At 38.8% G+C, this 22,644-nt stretch overlaps 1 protein-coding gene and 1 long non-coding RNA gene across 5 annotated transcripts in view; one reads left to right on the forward strand and one right to left on the reverse strand.

Annotated features, from left to right (window-relative positions):
* Positions 1-22,644, forward strand: part of LOC147908171 (uncharacterized) — a 124,997-nt gene that overhangs the window by 63,722 nt on the left and 38,631 nt on the right. The window contains exon 1 of one of the 4 annotated variants that reach the window (XR_015546603.1): positions 2,014-2,084. The exons of the other annotated variants lie outside the window; for them this stretch is intronic. This is a non-coding gene — a long non-coding RNA (uncharacterized LOC147908171). Of the gene's footprint in view, positions 1-2,013; positions 2,085-22,644 lie in introns of those variants that run through there. 4 annotated transcript variants of the gene reach the window in all.
* LOC105144336 (uncharacterized) lies at positions 9,780-12,885 on the reverse strand. The gene has a single exon (XM_011053191.2). The coding sequence runs from the start codon at positions 12,838-12,840 to the stop codon at positions 10,300-10,302; it is 2,541 nt and encodes an 846-aa protein (XP_011051493.2). The 5' UTR covers positions 12,841-12,885; the 3' UTR covers positions 9,780-10,299.

Raw genomic sequence — 22,644 nt, forward strand, 5'->3', positions numbered from 1 at the left:
GTTAATTTTACAGTGATACATTAAATGTTAATTTTAACAATTTTGCGTCAGAAAGTCCACTAAACATTTTTAAAATTGATATTTTATTTTTTACAGTGTATCTATAGATCGCCACTTTTTCTACTCATGTCAGGATATCGTAAAAAGTAAAACAATGAAGTTAAACAATTCAACTCAAGAAATGTATCAATCTGACTCAAATTTAGTTTATTATTTACTAAATATATATATAAACGCTGTTTACATTGAAATTAAGCAGTTCAACCACAGAATTGGATTGAGAAATGAATAGTTGTGATTGTTTTTCTTTAATCACAAATTTTGAATTAAACTAATACATTTCGACACAGTAAAAATAACAAAATGTCATTTAATTTAAAGAATTCGTTTAAATTTAATTTTTTAATATTTAACAATGTATATTTTATTAGATTTAGAATGACTCTTGTCATCTACTTCCTTCATGATATATGATCAAGCTTCGTTCCTCGCAGCGATATACTTATGTTGGGGGCGCCAGACATATGGGAGTCTCGATTACGGACTCGAGAGAAACCAGTGACGTATTATTTTTGATGTTCTCTTAGGGTATCGTTCGTGAATGGAATACATTTTCGGACGGAACATATGCTGCCCAAGGATGGTGCCAAGGATTTCATAACTGTATTGATCGTAATTATATTGGGGGTTAAAATTGTTAGTACGCGCTTGGAGTTTCTCGATAGGGTTTTATGTGAAACTACGCAAATTTCTTATAAGCGAAGGAAAAATTCTATTTTTTCGAATATTTAAAACTGTAGTTAAAAAATAATGCAATTGTCGGAAAATTCTTTTTAGTAAATAAGAGCAAATAAGCATAACAAATAAGAGAATTTATGACACATATAGCAAATATATACACTATACAATATTGAAAAAATGATTTAAATTTTAATAAATATTTATTTGAGTATGTAGTTAATTAAATGTTTACTAAATGTAAACATATATTTATTTGGTACAAGAAGCACTAATTTGTTTTCAGTATTATTTTTTTCTTAAGTGATTTTATTTATTGTAAGTAAATCTAATAGTAAGTTAATACTATCTAAGCAAATATTTATTAAAAATTTAGTAAATTTTTTTTCAGTGTGGCAGAATATTTAATCAAAGTTTCGCTATCGAGTTTGCGATATTATTTTTTTCTAAAATCATTATAATATTTAATTTTTTACGTTAAATCTGTTTCTTAATTGACCCGAATAGACATCGAATAGTTTGATCATACAATACATAAAGAAATCTGTGTTACGTTATTTTAAATGATTTATGAAATTTCTAAAATCATCCATAAAATAACAACTAAGTCTCGTATTATCATAGCTTCGAGTCGCAGGTTCCATCCCTGAAGCGGAGGAAAAGAGTTCGTCGCTACGACTATTAATAATCCCACACGAACGGCGCGTGCGGGCGCGACAGTCGTGTGTCACTAACGGGTGGTACGAAATGTTTGTTTGGCCGCAGTGGCCACCGGTTTGACAAACACGGTCGCGCGAGAGGAAGAATATCCGACGGATAGCAAAGGGGAAAAGCTTAATCTAAGGGACACCCGATATTTTCACAAGCTGCCAAGCAGGCGTCGCGACGCGTCGCGTTGGATGAAAATAGTGCTCGCGAAATCGCGAACCTCAAAAGAAAGAAGAAAAGAGAAAGAGAGAGAGAGAGAGAGAGAGAGAGAGAGAGAGAGAGAGAGAGAAAGAGTTGAGTCCAGAGAGATTTATCAGCTTTTAATGGCCCGGCGCTCGTAAAAAGCTGCACCAAGACTTTGTCAACGACTTTGTCAAAGTTATGTCAACAGGGGCTCGTTGCCAACAGCTGGCCCAGGCTGCCAAGTTATTTCGAAATTAACAGCGACTTGTTTATGGGTGACGACACCAACATGTTCGCCGCTCTCCGAACCTCCACCGGTGCGCAAACGGTTCTTCGGGGAAAGCGCCTTTGCGCGAGACTTTGTAGAACAATTTGTTTACAAGGGTGCATCAGCCGGATAAACGAGAGGTACCGAACCGTTGTCGTTGAATCGGTCACGTTTGGCGAACGAAGCGGTAAGGCAAGATGTTTATCCGATGTGACTAAATTTACATGACCGAATTTTCTGCCTGTTTGACATTTCCTTACCGCTAAACGTGTGTACTCAAAAATTGCATGTTGCAACTCACCCTCTGTCTCTCTTACCTTTCCTTATTTCTCTTCCTTATGTGTGAAAATAACTTAATTTTCAGAATTTCAATATAATTAACTTGTAATAGGAACACATATCTTTTGTAATACTAAAGGAGCATGTGAGTCCTTAGGACTTTTTTTGTTATTCGTTTTGTTTTCTCGAAAAATTATAATATTTGAACTTTGCATAAATATAGTACAATAATTACATGAATAGAAAATTGTGAAAAATTAAAATTATTCCAAATTATTATATAAAGTATTTAAAAATTAGAAAAATATTCAAGATATATGTTTTAGTTAAGAATTAATAAATTTGTTTCCTCTCTTAAAAAATTTTAGTTTCTCATGTACTTTAAATTGAAAATGCAAAGTACAATTTCCCAAGGAAATTCCCAAAGAATCAAGACAAAAAAAGTCTAAATCGCTTTGTTTTGACGTCATAAAAATTAAAACAGTGTTACAAAATTTGATTGTTCATTAATACTAAAAATCAATATAAAGTTTTTTTGATTGTTTGCTGACTTTTGTGTGTTCCTTAAGTTACTATATTGAGAAAAATTTCTGGAAATGGACAAACCAGAAGATTTTTACAATTTCGGTAAATTTAACCAAAAAATTCTGATTCGTTCATTTTTTATCAGAATTCAAATTAATCCAATCATTTTTTTCAGTATACAATTTCTTGAAAGTACACTATACTTTTTAAAGAAATATACATATTATTAGTAATATTAAATCGCATTTTTAACAGCACTTTTCTTGCACACAAATATAATTTGCTTGATCTAGTGACTGAGTTCTAATCTTGTTCTCCCAATAAGAAAGCATCGACGTTATATTTATTGTCACGACAGTATTATTCCCTCTTCTTGTGCTCGCGTCGACCGAGGATTAACTCCGTTATTTGCGCGTCTAATAATTATCGCCGACTGCTAATAATTTTACGACGTAGTCGCAATTTGGTTCCGCGGCCGAGCGTCGGGGAACTGAGTCGCTGCGCGCGGATGTTTGAGACGCGATCAGCTTATTCCACTCCGATGAACGACCAAGTAACAATGATGCGATTAAGCCCCTTGGCAAATTACGCCATTACACATTAGCTACATGTCTATTTGGCTCTGCCTCTTGGCACTGCGCTTCCGCTCCGTGTACTTAAAGCTAGACAAGTCACGCGTGGCAAATTGAACATACAGCGACTGTCGCGCATTTAACGTGAATACACGTGCTTTTATGGCGACTGTCCAACATTTACTATAAATTAGAAATAGGGACGTACGTGTGCGTACATACAGATGATCTGATTTAATGCCATGTGAAACTTAACGATCTCAAGGATAACAGGTCTGATAAGATGGACGAGTGACGAGCTACTCCTGATCGATGCCTGTCGCCTGTTCCTCATATCTCGAATGATCGAGATAGATAATGATAAATAGATAATCACGAACAGGATATGATGTGTTTATCGATGTGTTACACTTTAATGGAGTTAATCATTATCGTCGCGAGATATTAACGTTGGCGGCTCGGTGTTAATATCTTCCACATTCGATTGAATACTGTCGTCGTTGCGCGCCTCTCACGAACGTATTTATTATCATCATCTCTGTCGATTTTCTTCTATAGGAATAATAATGGGAAAGAAGCGAGAGAGAAAGAGAGAGGGAGATTCAGTCGATTTGTGGTCAGTAATCGACAACGACTGAAGTAATGATTAGAGGTAGATGTTGCGATTAGGAGAAATGACAGTCCGCGCGGCGCAACGGAAGCGATCTCGCTAGGAAAAATCGACTTTTACTGCCCTGTGCCTTGGGAAATTCTCGGCGTTGCGGACATTCACCGTTGCTCATTCAATCAAAGTCAGAGAGCCGCGTGATCGAAACGTTGAAACGTTCATCATCGAGCTACGTCTCTGGGATTCGATTCGTGGACAATCAAACGTGCGTCACGAACGACAATTAATATCCGTGAAACACTGAACGCCGTGTCGAGATTCGAACTTATTACATTCCCTTTTCCGTTAACGAGGAAACGATATCGGAGAGCGGTGAAGGAACTGCGACGGCGCTTATCGTGTGACTATTTATCGATCGTTGCGTCTTCGAAAAATGAGTCACTGATACAATAGGAAAGATTATTGAAAGATGTATCATGGATACATGGATACATATGAATGTCGAAACGATCGAACGCATGTAATTAAATGAAGCTTAATTAATTGAATCCAATGAATTTGACCTACGCTAATTAATTAACTGATTAATTAAACAATTACGAGAAACAAAAGTATAACAATTGCCCTTTTGTCGATCAAAGAGATTGAATGAAAGATTAATTATGTCTATATGGATTTAACGTTTCTGCCTTAAAATATAGATTTTAATGACATCTTTAAACAAAAGTGTGCGTTTATTAATTCAGTAGAGCCGAGTTACGTGATCGTAAAATTTATCAACTTATAGAAAGTTTATGGCAATATTTTTGGCAATTTGGGGAGGACGCAAAAGTCGTTGAATTTATCTTTTTTTTTTACTCGTCTTTTTTTTCACTTGCTGAATCTAAAAATTACAGTTAAAATAATCTTAGTATCCGGAAAATATAATTTTAAAACACATTTTAAAAGAAAGTAATGATTGATATCATTTTTATCAAGTCATATCTTTTCTAATTTCTCTTTGTTTTTTTAAAAATCGTTTTTATTAAAACTAATTATATTATTATTAAAATCATTCTTACTTATACTACAGAATAAATAAGATTCCGTAGTGAATGCGCTATTATTGTAAAGTGTTTATGAAAAGCCTATTCTTTTTAGTTGAATGTTGCATTGGATATTAAAAAACTATAATTACTAATTTTCAATATGTGAAATTAAGTACAAAAAAAATGAATCCAATGATCCCTAAATCACATAAAATGCATCTTTATTTGTATCAAAGAGTCGAAAATAGAACTCGACATATTATAAATATCTACCTTGTAAAACAGTTAAATCTATAAAATATTCTAATCGAAATAACTAGCAATTCACTTACACTAATCAAAATTCTGACTGGTATGATTAGAATGCATTTTATTTTTACCTGTAGTTGATTCAACAAGAACATTTTTCTCAATGTTCAATGAAACTGGTTCATTTCTCTCTCTCTCTCTCTCTCCCTCTCTTTCTGAAATATGTTAGTTTCCTTAACCTCGTTACGCGGTCGCCATAAAATTAAGTCGGCATTCATGACTGCCGAGATCATATGTGTAAATTTCACTTTGTGCGTGCAACCCTATGACATCACGATTGAAAAAACACTCCAACGTGGAAACCTCACAGAAGTTGGCTGCCTACCAGAACACGATTAGGCTACAGCGTGCTCGACGATTATGTTGCAACCACGTTTAACCGCCGTATCGCCTCGCGTTACGCAAACGTTTTACGCTGACGATCTTTGCGTGTCCAACGTATATAAATTTCGTCCTGCGCGATGCGGCGCGGCGGGTATTTCGGGGCGCGTAAACCGCGAATCGACGTGTCAACGAAACGCCGAGCGATTCCCTCGACGAGACTCGCACCGTGGTCTGCGGTTGACGTCGATTAATCACACGCGTACACGCACATCGGACTTCTCGATCGCATACGCTGACGTATGCGTGTGGGTGGCACGTATGTGTATACGTGTATGCATGTATGGTGCGCATGTTGCGAGCAACGACGCGGCGGTGACTTGCACCTACGCCCGCCGCCTATCATATTAACGTGTAATTGAAAGATATCCGGTCGGAAAGCGGCGCCGTGATTTTTTGTGGTGTCACTACGGACGGTTGCGCTCTGCGGCGAACGATCGCGGGGTGACTTGCACCCCACTCGAGGCGTGACCATTCGAGCGGAATCATGTCGTCTCATGTCTGTGAGATTCGAGTGGGCGACACCCGTTATTTAATCCTCTGTCCACCACCTGAGGGCATATCCTAGAGAGCAGGGTTCGAGAACAGTTGTCATCTGCAGTTCTGGACAAGCAATGCTTCGGATAAACTTGATAAGCAAGCATATATCAAGTTCTCTTCCGCGGGCTGCGTTCGAAAACACCACCCGAGTGCTTTTGAACATCATTTTATCCTTATTGTTCTCTAAATGTTAAACAAAGAATAATAAAGTTATACTCGGAGGTACTCCGAGGCATAGTTTTTTTTTCGAACGCGCCTGTGAGGGTCGATTGTGTATCTTGAAACGAGATGAAAATTACAAAAGTGAGCAAACTTACTAAGTGTTGATCAATAAAATCATAAATATATATATATATTTTAGTAAATTCGTTCATTTTATAATTTTCACCTCGATTAAAAATAGTAATTAATTCTCTGGTAAAACAAAAGGATTATTTTGTTATCATTATATCATTATCATTATTACTGTTGCTCAAGAAAAAGCTAGAAATATGTAAAATATCTGTTAAATATTTTAATATATTCCTAGCAAAATCTAGAGTGATGATTTATATTTATCATGTCAATCTTTCAACGTCGAAATAATTATTATTCACATATTGCTGCAAGCCAAAACGAACAAGACCAACCGCATCGATGTATCATAAAGCCACATGTGTAAAAGACCGTGACATCGTAAACAAAGACTCTCTTCGCGTTATTAATAATAACCGATGATTTCGCTTCGGATGGAGGGTAGGCTGCTTGGCTTCTCGGCATTTAAGTTGGCTTCGGCTCGTGACGGGGCCGCCGTCATACGAAAACATTCTTCGTCGATTTACTTTCGGGAATCCACGCATAAACGTTGACGTATTTAAGGGAGGCTGTAAACCATCTATTTCGGTGTCTCGGATGCCACGGATGGTCGCAGCGTCCCGGATTATAGCTCAATGTGTGAAACGGCGTTAACATTGTGGAATTTTCACTCACTTCCCGGGTGACCTTCCATTACCGGAAGCGTCGTGACATATTTACGAGGTGTTCCATTATTAGAATGTTAAACACGAATTTTCCAAGAGATCAAATTCTTCGTGTGAATAACATGCATTTATGAAGTCTTAATATAATTTAATCTCATCTCAACGTTCTCTTTCTTTATCAATATTTTTCTTCATATTTTTCTCAGTACTTACTTCGGTGATTGATAAGCTGCTTATTTTATTAAAAATAAAAATAATAGTAAGAAAAACAATTAATTACTGGTGTACGAAATGTTAATGACAATTAATGAAATCAACAATATCAGTTGATGTACAAGTTTCAAATTGCTATATCGGGCCTGCGAAATGCAAAAAAAAATTCGTCACACTTAGACGCGATAAGGCTCGAGGCTAGCTGACGAGACCTTCGTTTTATATGCCGGTGATGTTCGTCCTCTTACAACGGCTGCCGGTTATATCAGAATTGCTATCGCTACCAGGAGGAGGCCTCGTCGCCGGGTAGATTTGCTGGTTGAACGGCGGTACGACAAGGAGTTATGATATCGGCGTCGATCGCCGTGCCAAGTGAAAACACGGTGGCGTGAGTAATATACAACCATAGGGCGATCTTTTATAGTGCAGGAGACCCCGAAGGAAATGATCCGCGGCTACGTCTCGCATAGATAAGATCATTCTAACCTCGGCGAGAACGAGAGGAGAGGGTCAAGGAGGAGCGAACCCGGAGAGTAGTCAGCGGAATCTAGTCATAAATAAAAGCAACGTCTGCTACCAATGCCAATCCTGCCTCGACTTCGTCGTTGTGCTGCGTTGTTGCGTCTCCTAACGGAAAGTTTAATAGTTCTGATCTTATACCGAGACAATTGATATACGAGATTACAAAATCCTCTGTCAGTTATTTGGAAATAATAAACTTGCGAACGCCGTCTATTACTAAAGAACGTTTCTTCTTGTCTTGCTGAGGAAAAAAGAAACAAGAATAAAATCTGAGGAGTCAGTTGAATGTGGAATTCACTGAAGAAATGATGCGCTAAATATGATTAATGATCGTATTAAGCCTCATTCACAATGTTCTCTTTGTTTTCGTGCCTTAATTTTATCATTTTTTACCTCTTTACCTTATCCTTTACCGTATCCTTCTTTATTTTCTATTGTCCAAGATAAAAAAGTTGACGAACTTCGAAAGAGACTGAAACACGTGATAAGAAACATGGTTGCCGATAAAACGATCGCAAAGAGGGAAAAAGGCAAGAGATAAGAAGCAAGAAACAGGAAGCAAACAGCATATTGTAGATCAGACTTTCGATTCCATGGATTCCAAGATTAAAAATATAATTTGATACGGTAGATCGCATAAAATTAACTCGAGACAAGATTTGATCGTCTAGACTGACTCACAGCAACTCGATCACTGAGAAAATGCACACGACTAATCTCTGATCACCACGACAAGGAGGCGGGACACTGAACCGCACATCGGATTCTAACTCGACCGGCATCATTCAACGCTCATTATTCGTATTCCGTTAGACGCGAGCAACGTCCGCGGAAGAGCACGCGGAACGTCCGCAGGAGCAAATGACAGGAGGATCGGCGGGTGAGCGGTCAGGAAAGTGGCACAGCACGGCACGGCACGACCAGCTGCTGTAACTGAGGCTAAACTACGTCCGCGTGTCTTCCACAAGCGCGAAGGTAATCAGGGCCACGGGGTCTGCCATTACCTGCGGGCATTATCGGCGATGGTAGTAGCACAATATGGTAGCCGATGCTCCAATATCGCGGTAGTGCGATGTGGCAGCCGGATTCGAGTCTCTCCCTTGCTCACAACTTAAAGAGGAGAGTCCACTCCCTCGTCGAAGGATACTGGACGCAATGCCGATTAGACCGGCAGGACATCTGCGATTTGAATGACAGAGGATCGACGATTCGGTGATCTCACCGATGGTCAAATAACAGCCTCCGGGTCTTCGTGACCGGTAGGCACGCATATCCCGGCGCGGTAGGTCGATAGTTCGGCCGCTTAGCCGAAGAAGAAGCGCCGAGAGTCCATGCGGGATGCATGTCGGTGTACACGTAAGTACACGTGTCTGATTGAACGACCTAGCCGTTCTCCAACCTTATCCTCCTTCTCCTCCTCCTCCTCCTCCTCCTCCTCTCTCCTTCCTCTTGCTGTTACCTCTCGACAGGTGCGTTGGCCGGGGATTAATGCCCGATCGTCTCGAGGATCAAAAAAGCTCTTAAGGCGAACTAACCGCGCGCCGTATACGGTAATTTCGTGAATACGGCCCCGCTTGATTCCCTATCCGCTTTTAATCGTAAGTGCGAGAAGGCGAACGTGTTTATGGGAGTGGAGAATAATTTCAAGAGGCGGAGGGCATGCACGTAAAGAAGTCATACCGGATGGAGCAATGGAAGTTATTTATGCGAATCCGATTAAGTCAGAATTTAAGCAATATTTTGAGTTGTGAAGTAATTTTATCATTAAATACAATATATTATAAAAACAAAAAGAATTATTAAATCACTTATATCATTGCTTTGATATTGTTGTCAATTTCTGCAACCTTACGAAAATTGATTATTAATACATTTATTACATTTATATGTATATAGAAAAATATTTTACATTATAATATAATCTTAAATTTTTATATGATAATTATTTATTTACTATGATGTTTGTAAAAAATGCAACGGTCTAAATCACACATTTTTTGTTTTGTTGTTACTGTACTTTTTTAATAATTTGAAATTATTCTTACGATTTATAATCTTAAATCATAATTCTTGTAAATTTGAGTTATAATGGAAGATATCTACAATTTTTACAAATATATGAATTTTTTAAACTTTTTAGTTCCACATATTGTTTCTCATTTATGTATATACCAACAATAAATTTTACATTATATTCCTTTAAATAGATCATCAAAGACAATACAAAGACGGTAATAAAAGATTAGTAGTAAACTATTAGAAAAAAATATGATTTACATTCACATTTGTATTTGTTGCGCTCAAATACCGAAAGCAAACGGAAATGGGGCGTCTGCAGCGCCAATTTAAGATTGGAGTTTGCGGAACCCTGGCTCGTTACGTCGCGGCAACGAGCCCGTCCTAATTAATCGAGAGAACTAAATTATGCAAAGGTGCACGCGCACCGGAACTTAAGTTCCGTCGCGAACTACTCATAGTGGGCACGGAACGGCGCGTTGTTGTCGCTTCGCGCCGCCTTGTTCGTCTTCTTGTGGACGTCGAGCCGCGAAAAGGCCTCCGTCCATTGCTGCAGCCCCAGTATATCCGCGGCGTCGCCACGCAGGCAATCAGACACCACCTGCTGATCCCGAGAGGACACGCGGAATCCGTTTGCCTGTCCCGTCCTCTTTCTTGCGCCGCCATCGCCGCCACTTCCTGAAATCTCCATTACCGCATCACCGACGTGAGAATCACGCGACTCCCTGGCGGCGTTTGCGTACGCGTCATTAGCGTTTCTCAGGGTTGACTTCACGGTGGAAGATTCGGAAGAACGGGACATTTCTCGCTTCCACGGCTTATAGATGAGATTTCTGGTACGTGGCACGCGCCATTTTTCTAGATTTTCTCTGTTGTAAGGATAAGGATCGCCGGGTAATCGTATATAATCGCCATCGATGATGTCTTCGTTGCTCGGATTATCGTCTGCGTCCTTCTCGTTTGAGTCAAAAGTAGTACTATTGTTCCTCGAATCTTCCTTGGTCGATTTGATCGCGTACGATTTGACTGATTCGCTATTAGTTGATTGATTGTTGCAGTCGACACCTGTAACGCCTTTATCATGTAAGTCCTCGTAATTAACGTGTGACTTTTCGTAACGTTCCGTTTCCTCCTGCGCTTCCTCATCTTTATAACGAGGTTGATCCTTTTGCGTAAATTTAGAAGAATTCGAATGAGTAACCTTTTTATGACTAGTACTTTGCAGCTGGTTCATAGAAATCTCCATTTCCTTGTCCGCGATCTTATTTAACGTCTCTACGAGATCAGTGTTCGCTTGTTCCTGATTGCTACTTGAAAATCTTTGAGGTTCTACAGGTAAAAGAGATCGGTTGTTTGGCGTATTATTCGAATCAGTAAATCCTGGATATTTGGTCTGCATAGTTTTATCAAGAGCAAAGTTGCTTAAAAGTGATCCAATGAGTCGTTGAACGATGTTATTCGTATGTACATAACGAATCTGTGTGCTCATAGTGTGCAGTTTCTTGCCGGTAAAGTAACCGTCTGGTCTTTTCGGAGGTCCAACTTGTTTAATCTCTATGGATTTCGGAGACACGTATCCAGAATCCGAATCTTTTAAGTCGTCCTCGGTGGACTTTACAATTCGCACGTCCAACTTCGGCTCTGGCGCTTCCGGACGGATGGATACCAAGTTCTCTAGATTTTCCTCGATGGGCGGTGAATAATTCTCTTTGATTTCCAGGGCTGATCTCGCCACGAGATTCCGCCAGGCCTTAATCTCGAAGTCCAGATCCGTTCCTTCCGGAATGTTGTACTCTTCATTGATGATCGTCTCCTTCAATGTGTTCGGCGATGTCCTTATGATTTTTCGGAGCTCTTCAGAATTCATATATAAGTCCGTATCATCGCTATCTTGTCGCACTGCAACAATATCGTCACTCGAGTAGGTCTCCGTCTGATACGACGGAGTCGAGAGATAGTCCGCGGTTGTATCCTTCACATTCGACGCATACGATTTCTTCACCGAATCGTTCGGCGTTGGGATAGCATCGGTCTTTGCTCCATCGGTCGTGGTATCGCCACTCCTGAAGTTCAAAGAGGCGTTTCGAGGCTTCTCCGCGTCTCCCTCAGAACCCGCGGTCGCCGGCTTCGATTGTTCCAAGTTCCAAAACCGCTCCGTGACGTATTGCTGATCCTTTTCGGCGAACTTATCGCTATCGTTCGCCGTTTCGTCGACCGGTTGTTTCTTGGCGAGTTTCACGCCCCAATTGTAACGAAACGTTGCGTCGGGATGATCCTTCGGGTTATCGCTCGCCACCATCTCCGCTTGGTTCTCGCTACTATCGACAGATTCGCTATCCGTACGTATTACCGGCTTCTTCTTCTCCTTCTTGTCCTTGTTCTCGTCCTTCTCGCGCTTTTCGGGTACGTTAGGCTCTTTGATAGGTGGCTTTGTGTTTCTAGGAGCGAAACCCACGAGCGCGCGCGTTGGCATGCTGATGTATCTATTCGGGACGCCCAATCCCATCAGCGGCTGTTTTGTCCAATGTGGTGGCAGGCGATAACAGTGTCTCGGGCTCGTGTAACAACGATAATGCGAGGCCACATCGAGATCGTCTCTTGCCGCAAATTCGATCGCGCCGCAGTTTCTCTCGGATCGATACATCTTGCCAAGATCGCGCCATAAGGAGTCAGGTTCTATCCCGCGTTCGAAAGTTTTTCCAGCCGCAAAACGATTCGACTGCGACGTAGTGTAGATTGCCGACTGTTGAATCGTGTACGCACGTCCGCCGTTCTTCGCGTCACGCTTCTCAGCACGGATGTTCTCATACTTGAACTTCGTCGTCGATCGCGCCGTGCAAAAGTTAGCCAGTTTTTGATTAACGACGTCGACCTTGTCCGAAGAATTCGCCAGCCGCATTTCTGATCGATTGAATGTTGTTGCCGTTGCTGCACGATCGACGATCGCGGTGTCAGCCTTGCGGCTTTTATTCTCTGCAACATGATATTTCATCCACTTACATTATCTGATATTACGTGATAAAATTTAGAGTCTTTGCATTATAACTTTTTAAAAACAAAATATGCAGCACATCTTCTAATAACTTATTTTAATCATAATTTAATTTTACCTGTATAGTATTATATCATTTTATATTAAAATTATAAAATACACATATATTAAATCAAAATATAAATAATGGCAAAATAAATAATTAAATTATCCTATAATTATACTAAGATGAAGGAAAAAATTTCATTGTAAACTACATTATTTTTGTAATTATTGTTTTAATAAATTAATAGTTAGTCAGAAACACACGTGCAATATCATGAATTGTATGATTTAATTTTTGCATATTTTATAACATACATTATGTAACAGTGAATGACAGAAATAACCTCTGTCCCAAAAATGACATCAGCATTGCGGCTCACCTGCGGATTTATTAAAAATATCCTTCAACCATGTGAAGAATCCATCTCGTCCGCCGACACTCTTCTCGTTAATATGTAAGGCGGATGCTGCGTAAACAAAAATTTTGTATTATAAATGCCGTTTCTAATTTGAAGGATCAAATGCATGGTATTTTATAACACATCATGTATTTGTAATAGTGACGCGTGATTACACTGACATTTAGGGTGACTGACCGGCAAATAAATTCCTTCGGGAATTAAAGTTAAACAACCCTCGTATGACATCAATTAGGTCGCACTGTCGCCGCAGCATCGCACCTCTCGAATACGAAGAATACTTGTACATAGTTTAATATAAATTATACTAGTTGAATTTTGATGGTAAATTTTCCTGGATCTGTTTGATCCACAATTACTAAAGAATCTTATTAACAAGCTTGTCAGATCTTTTACCGAGACCGAGCTGGACCGAGCCTCTTCAGTCGCCTGTATTCTCGTTTGATTTACCGTATTTTGTTTATCGTTGAATAGAAATGCGAGTGGAGGCAATATTGCATTGATTTAAAGTTTTATTTTTTTGTCATAAAGCTAATTGTAAAAATTATTATTTGATTTTTTTCGAAGGAAGAAACTTTTCTCTGAGGAAGTTAAAGTATCATAATTTAAATTGAAATAATCATTAGTTATGCTCAATAAATTACACACAAATTCTGTAATTAATAATTTATTAATAAAACTATTAATTAATTTAAGTAGATTTTAAATTTACATTAATTAAATATTAATTAATTGAATTATATATAAAATTTATATTATTTTTAAAACTTATATCTACATATTATGTTTTCTCTTTATACCTTTTTTATTTATTTTATCAATGTTATATCACAATTTATTTATAACGAACATTACCACTCGGCTTATAGTAAAAAATATTGACTTGTGTTAAATCTTAATTATTCTTAACTACTCTATAGAGGCAAGTTGACTCAACAAAAGCACGAACTAGACCTCGGTTAATCATTGGCAAAACTTTTCTTCCCATGAGACACGAGACCCTCCGGCGCCATTAATGGCATAATGGATCAAAGATGAGCAGAAAGATCACACACGCGTACTATTCGATGTCACGCAGCCATGAAGAAAGCGTCATCTATTTTTACATTTATTTATTATTAGCTATTAAATTTAACGCATCTCTCTTTTAATTTAACTCGTCAGAAAACGTAGAGTTATTATTTAATATAAAAGTTAGATGACTAATATTTGAAACTTCTCGCGTACAAATAGTTTCGATCGAATATAGGATAAAGGACTGTGCAAGAAAGAACGTTATGGGTAAAGGATCGAGGTTGGCTCACATTGTCGCGTGAGAATAGCCATGGCCATTCGGGCCACGTACCTTGATAACCGTTAATAAAAGCTTAAAGGACATTATCGTAAGCATTCCTCGGGACATTAAAAAGCGCACGTGCCCTTAACGGTAGGCCGTAGATGCAATTTTAAACAGCCATTTCCGACCCTCACTACCAATCGTCCTGGCTGACACATGTCCCCGATGCTGTTACATGAAACCAAGGGTTCCGCCGGACTGAATACCAATCGTCCTCCACAATGCAAGCAGAGTAAGAGCAATAAAAATGAAGGGTAAACGTTTGGTTTCGTATATTATCTTTATTAATGCAACTGTTACATTTTGATTATGACTTGATTATGATCAATAACCGTTACAGTTATACTGTCACTATAGTATATAACTGTATTCTAGAGAATCGAGCGGTTATTATTAATCATTTCTATTCTTTACATTAACATTATATTTGTTAAAATTCTAAAATATTTTTTACTTTTCAATAATTTTGTTCTTTATATTATTGAAATATTTAGAATGTTTCATTACTTTCTTTATTTTTAAAATAATTTATTCGTCCTTTTAGTGAGTAAAAGTTTGCATTGGTATCAATATTCTAATGTTAACTGTAAAAAATTACCTCGAATTTATAATATTTAATTTATTAACACATATATATATATCGTATTTTAGGTAAAATCTTTTAAGTACTTCTCTTGTGTCCTAAAATATATACCAATATTTATTTTTCTACGAGTGAACGAAATTAAGACATCGAAAAGGGGATGTGATAGAAGCGCGGTGGTACATCAGCCATAAATTCGTGGGTCCCCAGCGCCAAATAGCGAGTGTCGCACCGCAATGCCAATTGTATAAATTGGCTATGACAAACTTATCGTTTTATACGTGCGCGACTGGAAAGATTTCGTCCGGTCGGAAGTATATAGCCGATAGGACAGCATTTTTCCCGGTAGGAATTCAGTACAGGTGCGTTTTGGGTCCCGTATGGTCGTTTGAGACATCGTTCCCTGGGGGGACTCGTACGAGAGAACGTGATGTTCCACCTTCGGCCGCTCACGTACACGGGGCACGCCATTGGGTTTTGTCGTGCGATTCGTCGCATACGACATCTTGCCCGCCGTCGCTCGTAAATCCCGACTCTGCCGGAGACGAATGCTGTTAGGGATTGCCGGAGAACGGTCTGGACGATGAGATAGGATGATACATATTTTTTGTACATCCCCACAGAAGCTTTACTTATACGCTTCTAGGACGATTTCATACTTTATTAAGTTATTGTATTATACATATTACAATTAATTGACAAAGTTTTACTTTTTTTAATATATTAAATTTTTTTAACATATTAAATTAATCCGATAAGATGTTATGATAATATTTCTTACAGATTTTAATTCCGTTTGCCAAGTTTATGAAAATGGCACGGTTTTTTATGAATTTAATATTTAATATTCAATATGAATTTAAAAATTATATAAAAAAGTCCGTAAATTAAATTGTGTAACCTTATTTTCAGAATCGACATTTAAAATAATAGATAAGAATCAACTGAAATTATCAATTTAATAAAATTATCTATCATTATTATATGGATTACATAATTCTGAACAAGATATTCTTATATGATGATAGAAAGAAAATTGTGACAGTATTACTGATTTATTTATAAGTTGTAAATTTTTAACAATGTGCCATTATATTTTTTTAGATCTGTAATAAATGTATAACGTGAGCAATAACAGAGGAATGATTAGAAATAATGAAGAATTAGATTAAATTCATTTTAATGTATATTTAATTACGCTTTCAATTTAGTGGCTGACATTGTAATGCCTGCGGATTTATTTCTACCCCAAGATGCGTTCGCAGAATCATTTTCGGCGTTCGGCGACCAGAATCACGGCGATTAATTTCAGGTCTGTCGTCGACAATCGTTTACGTTCGAAAACGATTTACACCGGGCGTTTACCCGCGCTAAGAGCTTAAAGCGCGTCGAGCAGGCAGGGTGAGTTTACATTCAGGGGGCGACGCGTGGGGTTGAAACCGCTCGTTTATCAGTAACCGACTCTAGTGAAAGCGACACCGAGGCACTACGCCGCACGAATAACAATCCCCCTACCTCGTGCCGAGGCGATGTGAAAAGTATTGCCGGCGCGACATCACCCGATGCGAACATCGCCGACGGACGTTATTTATCCGACCCGCGCGGCACTCTCTTTTTTTTATTTCCAATTCACTTAGCCGCCAACGAGGAATTTCCTGAACTTGAAAAAAACCACGGGTCCGCACGTCGAAGGAACCGCTCCACAGAATCGCAAACGCGTCTCCGCCCCTGGAGAAACGTCAATTTTGATTTCCGTCGATTTTCCAGTAGCACGATTGCGTTTGAATATTTCAAGAAGGTACCCTTAGTAGTAACGGATATCCAAGAGATTATATTATATAATATATAATATATCTAAAATATAATATTATGATGTCAAACGTAATACTTACTAAAAATTGATGCCGATTATTATTCAATTGATCTTAATCATATACTCAAATTAATCATTGTGCATTGTTGGGCTTAGAGTTAATTTCGTGTGACCGATAACCGGTGTCCGCCGGCGTATCATTCACCCTGTCGACGAGTAAAATTGAGTTCGACGACTAGCTGCGCGAATCTCATCTGGCGGGCATCGAATTCAAACCGAAACGGGGCATCTTCTTGTCGACCTATTTTGCAAGTGTCGTCGGTGCGCTGGGCTAATTTGTCAGTTGTCGAGTTAGCGTCCTCCCCCGAGGATTTCCCTACCGGAGCTGAGCCCCGACCCCGTCGGGACCGTAATCAACCGGTGAATATCTAAACTGCAGCCTCCGAACTCGTCTCTTCCCTCCTTACTCCGCTCATTTATAAAGAAGAGGCTATCTCGAGACAGGAAGCGCGATTGATTCATCCCCCATCCCAATCTCACCCCGAATCTTCTCAATGCTTGTAACCGTTTTTATTTAAGCACTGGCAAAAGCCCGCTTGCCGGCTCAGGTGTTGAAACTCGTAACCCCGCAGGAGTTTGTAAATGTTCGTAATTTCAATAAGAGAAAAAGATTTAATTGAATAGTCGAACATATAACGTAAAAGTAATCATATGAAAGTTTATTATTATTTCTCGAAATAAAAGTAATCTATGACTGAAAGAGAAAATGCTGAAAAACATTATTATTGAAATCACTTAACAGAAAGCCCGTTTCTTTTATTTCAAACACAGAAATCAGTAAGAAAGAACACGCGGTTAAGAGGAGCAGGCCTAAAGTTAAACTTCTCAGTAAACGGGAAGAGAGCACACAGGGACAATGCCCTCCATCCTTTTTCGTGAAGGCTGAAAAAGCGAAAGCAGAGAAGATATCTCTCGAAAAGTGGCAGTGCCTGTGCACATGGCAGGTGGATTTTCTCCGTTGTCACAAGAGCGGCTCAGTGCGAGCGTGCCACTTTCCTCGTAGCGAATTTCGGAGGCTTTGTAGTTCATCCATTTCCAGACTCGAGCCCCTTTCTCTCTTTCCCTCCCTCTCTCTTTCTCTCTCTCTCTCTCTCTCTCTCTCTCTGTGCATTATTTAAATAAACAAGCAGGGCGCGGCGGGGGAGATTGGGCTGCTGCTTATACGCCGTTTCTACCGTCTCTGTTTCTCTATAATAAATGCGCTTCTCGACTCTCCCTCCCCACTTTCTCATTTCCTCTCACTGCCACATCCAACTCTCTTTCTCTCCCTCGCCCATCGCCGTCGCTCTTGCACACTCGAGCGCGCTCTCGAAACGTTACAGTGACGAACAATTATCCCTTCCACGCGAAGGCGCGGCGTGAAAGCCGGTAGAAGTGACAGGCAAGGGGGTGCCGGCAGCGGGAGGAGACCCCTGCACCTTGTAATGAATTTTAAATTGGCCCGCATTCATAATGCAGCCCCGTTGACAGTCGGGATGAACCGGAGATGACAAAGTAAAACGGCCGGGTTAATATTTCCGGGCGCGTGCGCCGCGAATTACCTTCCTACAACGGCGACGACAATGAGGATGACGACGACGTCGACGATAGTCGACAAGATCGAGTACCGTGCGTGGATAGAAGCGCGAGATAAAGCGACCGGTGAAATTGTTTCGATACATAATGCTATCTACCGCATATGATCGGCGGAATAACAGCGATTTCCCGGTACCCGACCGCTCCGCAGGTTCGCAGACCGATCATAGATCAGCAATTAGCTGCTTCGTACGTACGTACGTCTTATACAAAGTTACGAGATGCGAGATCGGATGGCGACCGGCCTCGCCCAAGCGTAACGCGTTGTCGCACGCTTTTATCGCGGGGTACAGTAATTAGCGATTTTTGCATAAAGTTCCGATACCATCGGCATCGGCCCTGTCGTCTGTGGTTATAATCTCGGTCTCCGTCCGGTTGGACCGACCCTAAAAGCCCGCGGAATATTTATTATCGCCCGTCGCGATCGCATCTCTCCGTCCGACGCCGCCGCCGCGACGTTTCCCCGTTACGCATTTTTTTCCGCGACCGTAAATTATAATATATCGGACGGGATCGAGTTAAATTGCCATCCCCATGGTGAATTTACGAGGAAATAATCGCACGCATTTACGAAGGTAATAATAACAATTTTCGTCGCAATAAAGGGTACGCCTGTTTACGCATATAATCTTGAGTTCAACGAACAGCGCTGCCAAAGTTGCGACACACATTCCAAGACCTAAATTTATCTATCGATGGATATTCAATTCATTAATACGCTTGAAAAAATTATATAAAATATATTATGAAATATATATATATATGAAATAAATAAAAAGAAGTAATTAGCTAAAATAGAAGTCTGTATAACTAAAAGTAATTTGTATGTATAGAATAAAAAGATAAATTGATTATTTATTGATTAATTATTTTTATTGTATATCGTTACATAGTTTATATTGATATTTATTGTATATATCTGTTTTCCTTAATATTTAAGAAAATATATGTCAGATGTCACATTAACAAAACAATTTTAAATGAAAATTTTCTCATTTTAACTTAATTATTTTTTCAAAATGTGTATACTTTTTGATGAAATAATTTTTGGTTTTGAAAAAATCAAACTTTCATCACCAAATTTTTCCATTACTTTCAAATAAAATATAAAAAATCTATTTTTTCATAATTTTTTATTACGTTAAAAAATATGTGCAATACAAATAATTTTGAATCAATAATCAAGCATTTGAATTGCAGATTAAAATAAAATTTATCCATATTGTATATTGAACTATAATTAATGGATTTGAAATTTAATTATATCAATTCATAAACGTATGAATGCATGTACAGCTTGTTTTCTTTTGATTATATTGAAAATCCGAAAAGTTGAGCACGCAATCATATCTGAAACAAATTGATTCAATAAAAAGAATATATATAATATTATTCGAAACATCTAACTTTGACCGAATCGGCGTACTTTATCTCGTATTTGTTGTTTTCTTTTCATACAAAAGCCATTTAATTAATACTGCGAGGCGGAGTAACCTAACTGCTGCTGTTGTATCGAAGGTTTCAGTTTGACGTGCATAAACCACGGTGCAATTCCTAGTGTAGCTACGAAGGGTTTTGCAAGTGCTGTCCTGGGAACTCCGTGCGAGTCGTTGCACATACAGCTAGCACGATCCCGCGAGACGAATCAGCCGAATTGCAGCGGAGAGGGCGAATTCTCCCGAATTCTGGACGAACTGCTCCGTTTATTGTTCACCGACCTGTGGCGTACACGGACAGCGGAATGAGAGGACAGGTAGCCTTGGTTGCTCAAGTTCGTAAACGGAAATAGACATGCTACGCCATGTGGGCAACGTCGCACAGCCCGAGTCGATAAACAGCACTCGATCCATGGTTCGAAAAACCCCGTTATCTGCTACTTCTTTGATCTCTCTGGCGACTACGAGATGCCCTTTGCCATCGCTAAAATCGTCTGTCTCTTGATCAAAGGTGCTCGCAAAGGTCCTTCAGATAATTCCCTACATCTCAATCGTCGTCTATTTCTGCATTCGTCGTAGATGTCGATAGCGTTGATCAATTGACTTGTATCTTCCACGACTTCTCTCGAAAAGATCACGAACTATAATTGAGATAAATCATCTATATATTTAATTGTATTTTTTTAACTGCATTAACTCTGTCTTAAATACAAATATTTAATTATCAGTATAATACTGCGTCCACTTATAAACTGATTCTATTTTACATTTTTCATTTTTCTTGGTATTACACGAATGCTCGTATTTTCAGCCGTTAGTGTAAGCAATGTAATGCGCTACTCGAGGGGAGGAATGCTTCCCGAGAAATACGCGTGTACAGTAGTGCCGAAACGTCTCGAAGGCAGACGATCGAACTTTCCTTGACGTCTCTCGGTGTCGGCTGCATCTATCCCAAAGGGGATCGGCGCGGTACGAGGGGATGCTGTTAACTCGGGCGGGTTTCCTTGCGAGTTCCCTTCTGGTATCTGCAGGTGTATGTTGAGCCAGTGATACTACCGGAAGGCACTTTGAGCCCCCGGGCCACTCTGAGTCTGTAAGTTAGCCGCGTACAATTACCATACATCTCCGCGGTCGTAACTCCCAGCGCCGTTACAGCACTCGGACGAGAGCTATGGACGGATATCCCAACTTGCGAGACCGAGCGGCGTCTCGGGAAACATCTGTACGGTGAAATTGAAACTGGCGAACGGGCGCGATGAATATTGTCGGAATGCATCGTCGATCCGCAACGATACCGTTGATACTCGACCAAGTACAGCTGAAAAGTTATTCTTTGAAAATATACACGTCATATTGATACACATGCACATATATAGTATATTGATCTCTTACTTAAAAAAGTGACACAACTAAAAAAATGTAATTTTGAATTATTATCACAAAATTCAACGTTATCAATCATCTACCAATCATCAAAAATGAAATAACTTAACTTCAAAAAATCGTAAAAATACAACTCAAGAAAAGTAATTTAAAAAAAGTTGTCAAAATCGTCGTTATACTCAAGAATAGTTTTTTAAGAATGTAAAGCGAAAATGACAAAAATGACATTTGATCATATTAAGAATATATTCTTTTTGCAAATATTATTTGATTAGTCACGTCAGAAAAATAGTTTTTCTCTTATCTAAAATATTTAATTCTTTAAGTCGTGTTACTCTCTAAATTTTTTGGAGTGAAATTTTATTTCAAGAGAGTGAAAATGCAACTATTTTGTGAAGAAAACTAAAAATATTTCTTGAAAAGTATGAAAATTGTCACTCTTTTTTAAGAAGTAAAATATTTTCTCTCTTCTCCAAAAATGATTGTATTTTTACTCCCTTAGAGTGAGATTTTACTCCAAGAAATTTAGAGAATGCTTTTAAAGTAAAGGCGATGTATCGCATAAGACATTGATACATTTAAACTTTTATTGAATAATATTTGATGATGGGAATCATCATGATAAATTAAATAAATTTTATCTGATGACTTTATCATGATGATTTTATCAACAGTTTTATCATATAAAGCTCTTTATAATTTTAAGTATGTTTATTTGTCAAATGTAATCGATAAAATACACTTTGGCAAAGATTTCTGTCGATTTGATGGAATACCTTTAACATCTATGAGCACGATTTTTTGCGCAAAAAATGAAAATTGCAACCGCTTTTAAGATTGCACAACAGTTTCGCGTGACTCGAAAAATAATTGACAGAATGAAAACGGTGCGTTTCGTAAAAAAAACAACCTTGGACGTACACCACGGGTTATTATTTGGCTAGAAAGTTGCCATGTAAGGCAATCCTTGTAAATACCAGGTGTCGCGATAAAAATGTCGGATTTTTCAGTTTCAAGCCGGTTTAATTGCGCGTTCGATGAATCATAGTCGTTCCAACAAGCATCTAATCGCGCTGGAAAACGGTCGCGATCTGCTTGTTCGCTTTCTACTTGCGATCGATAATTCGTCGAGATATAGACCAACACTTAGCCCT

Source organism: Acromyrmex echinatior, chromosome 11 (genome assembly GCF_024713525.1).
Source record: "Acromyrmex echinatior isolate Ae372 chromosome 11, ASM2471352v2, whole genome shotgun sequence".
NCBI lineage: Eukaryota > Metazoa > Arthropoda > Insecta > Hymenoptera > Formicidae > Acromyrmex > Acromyrmex echinatior.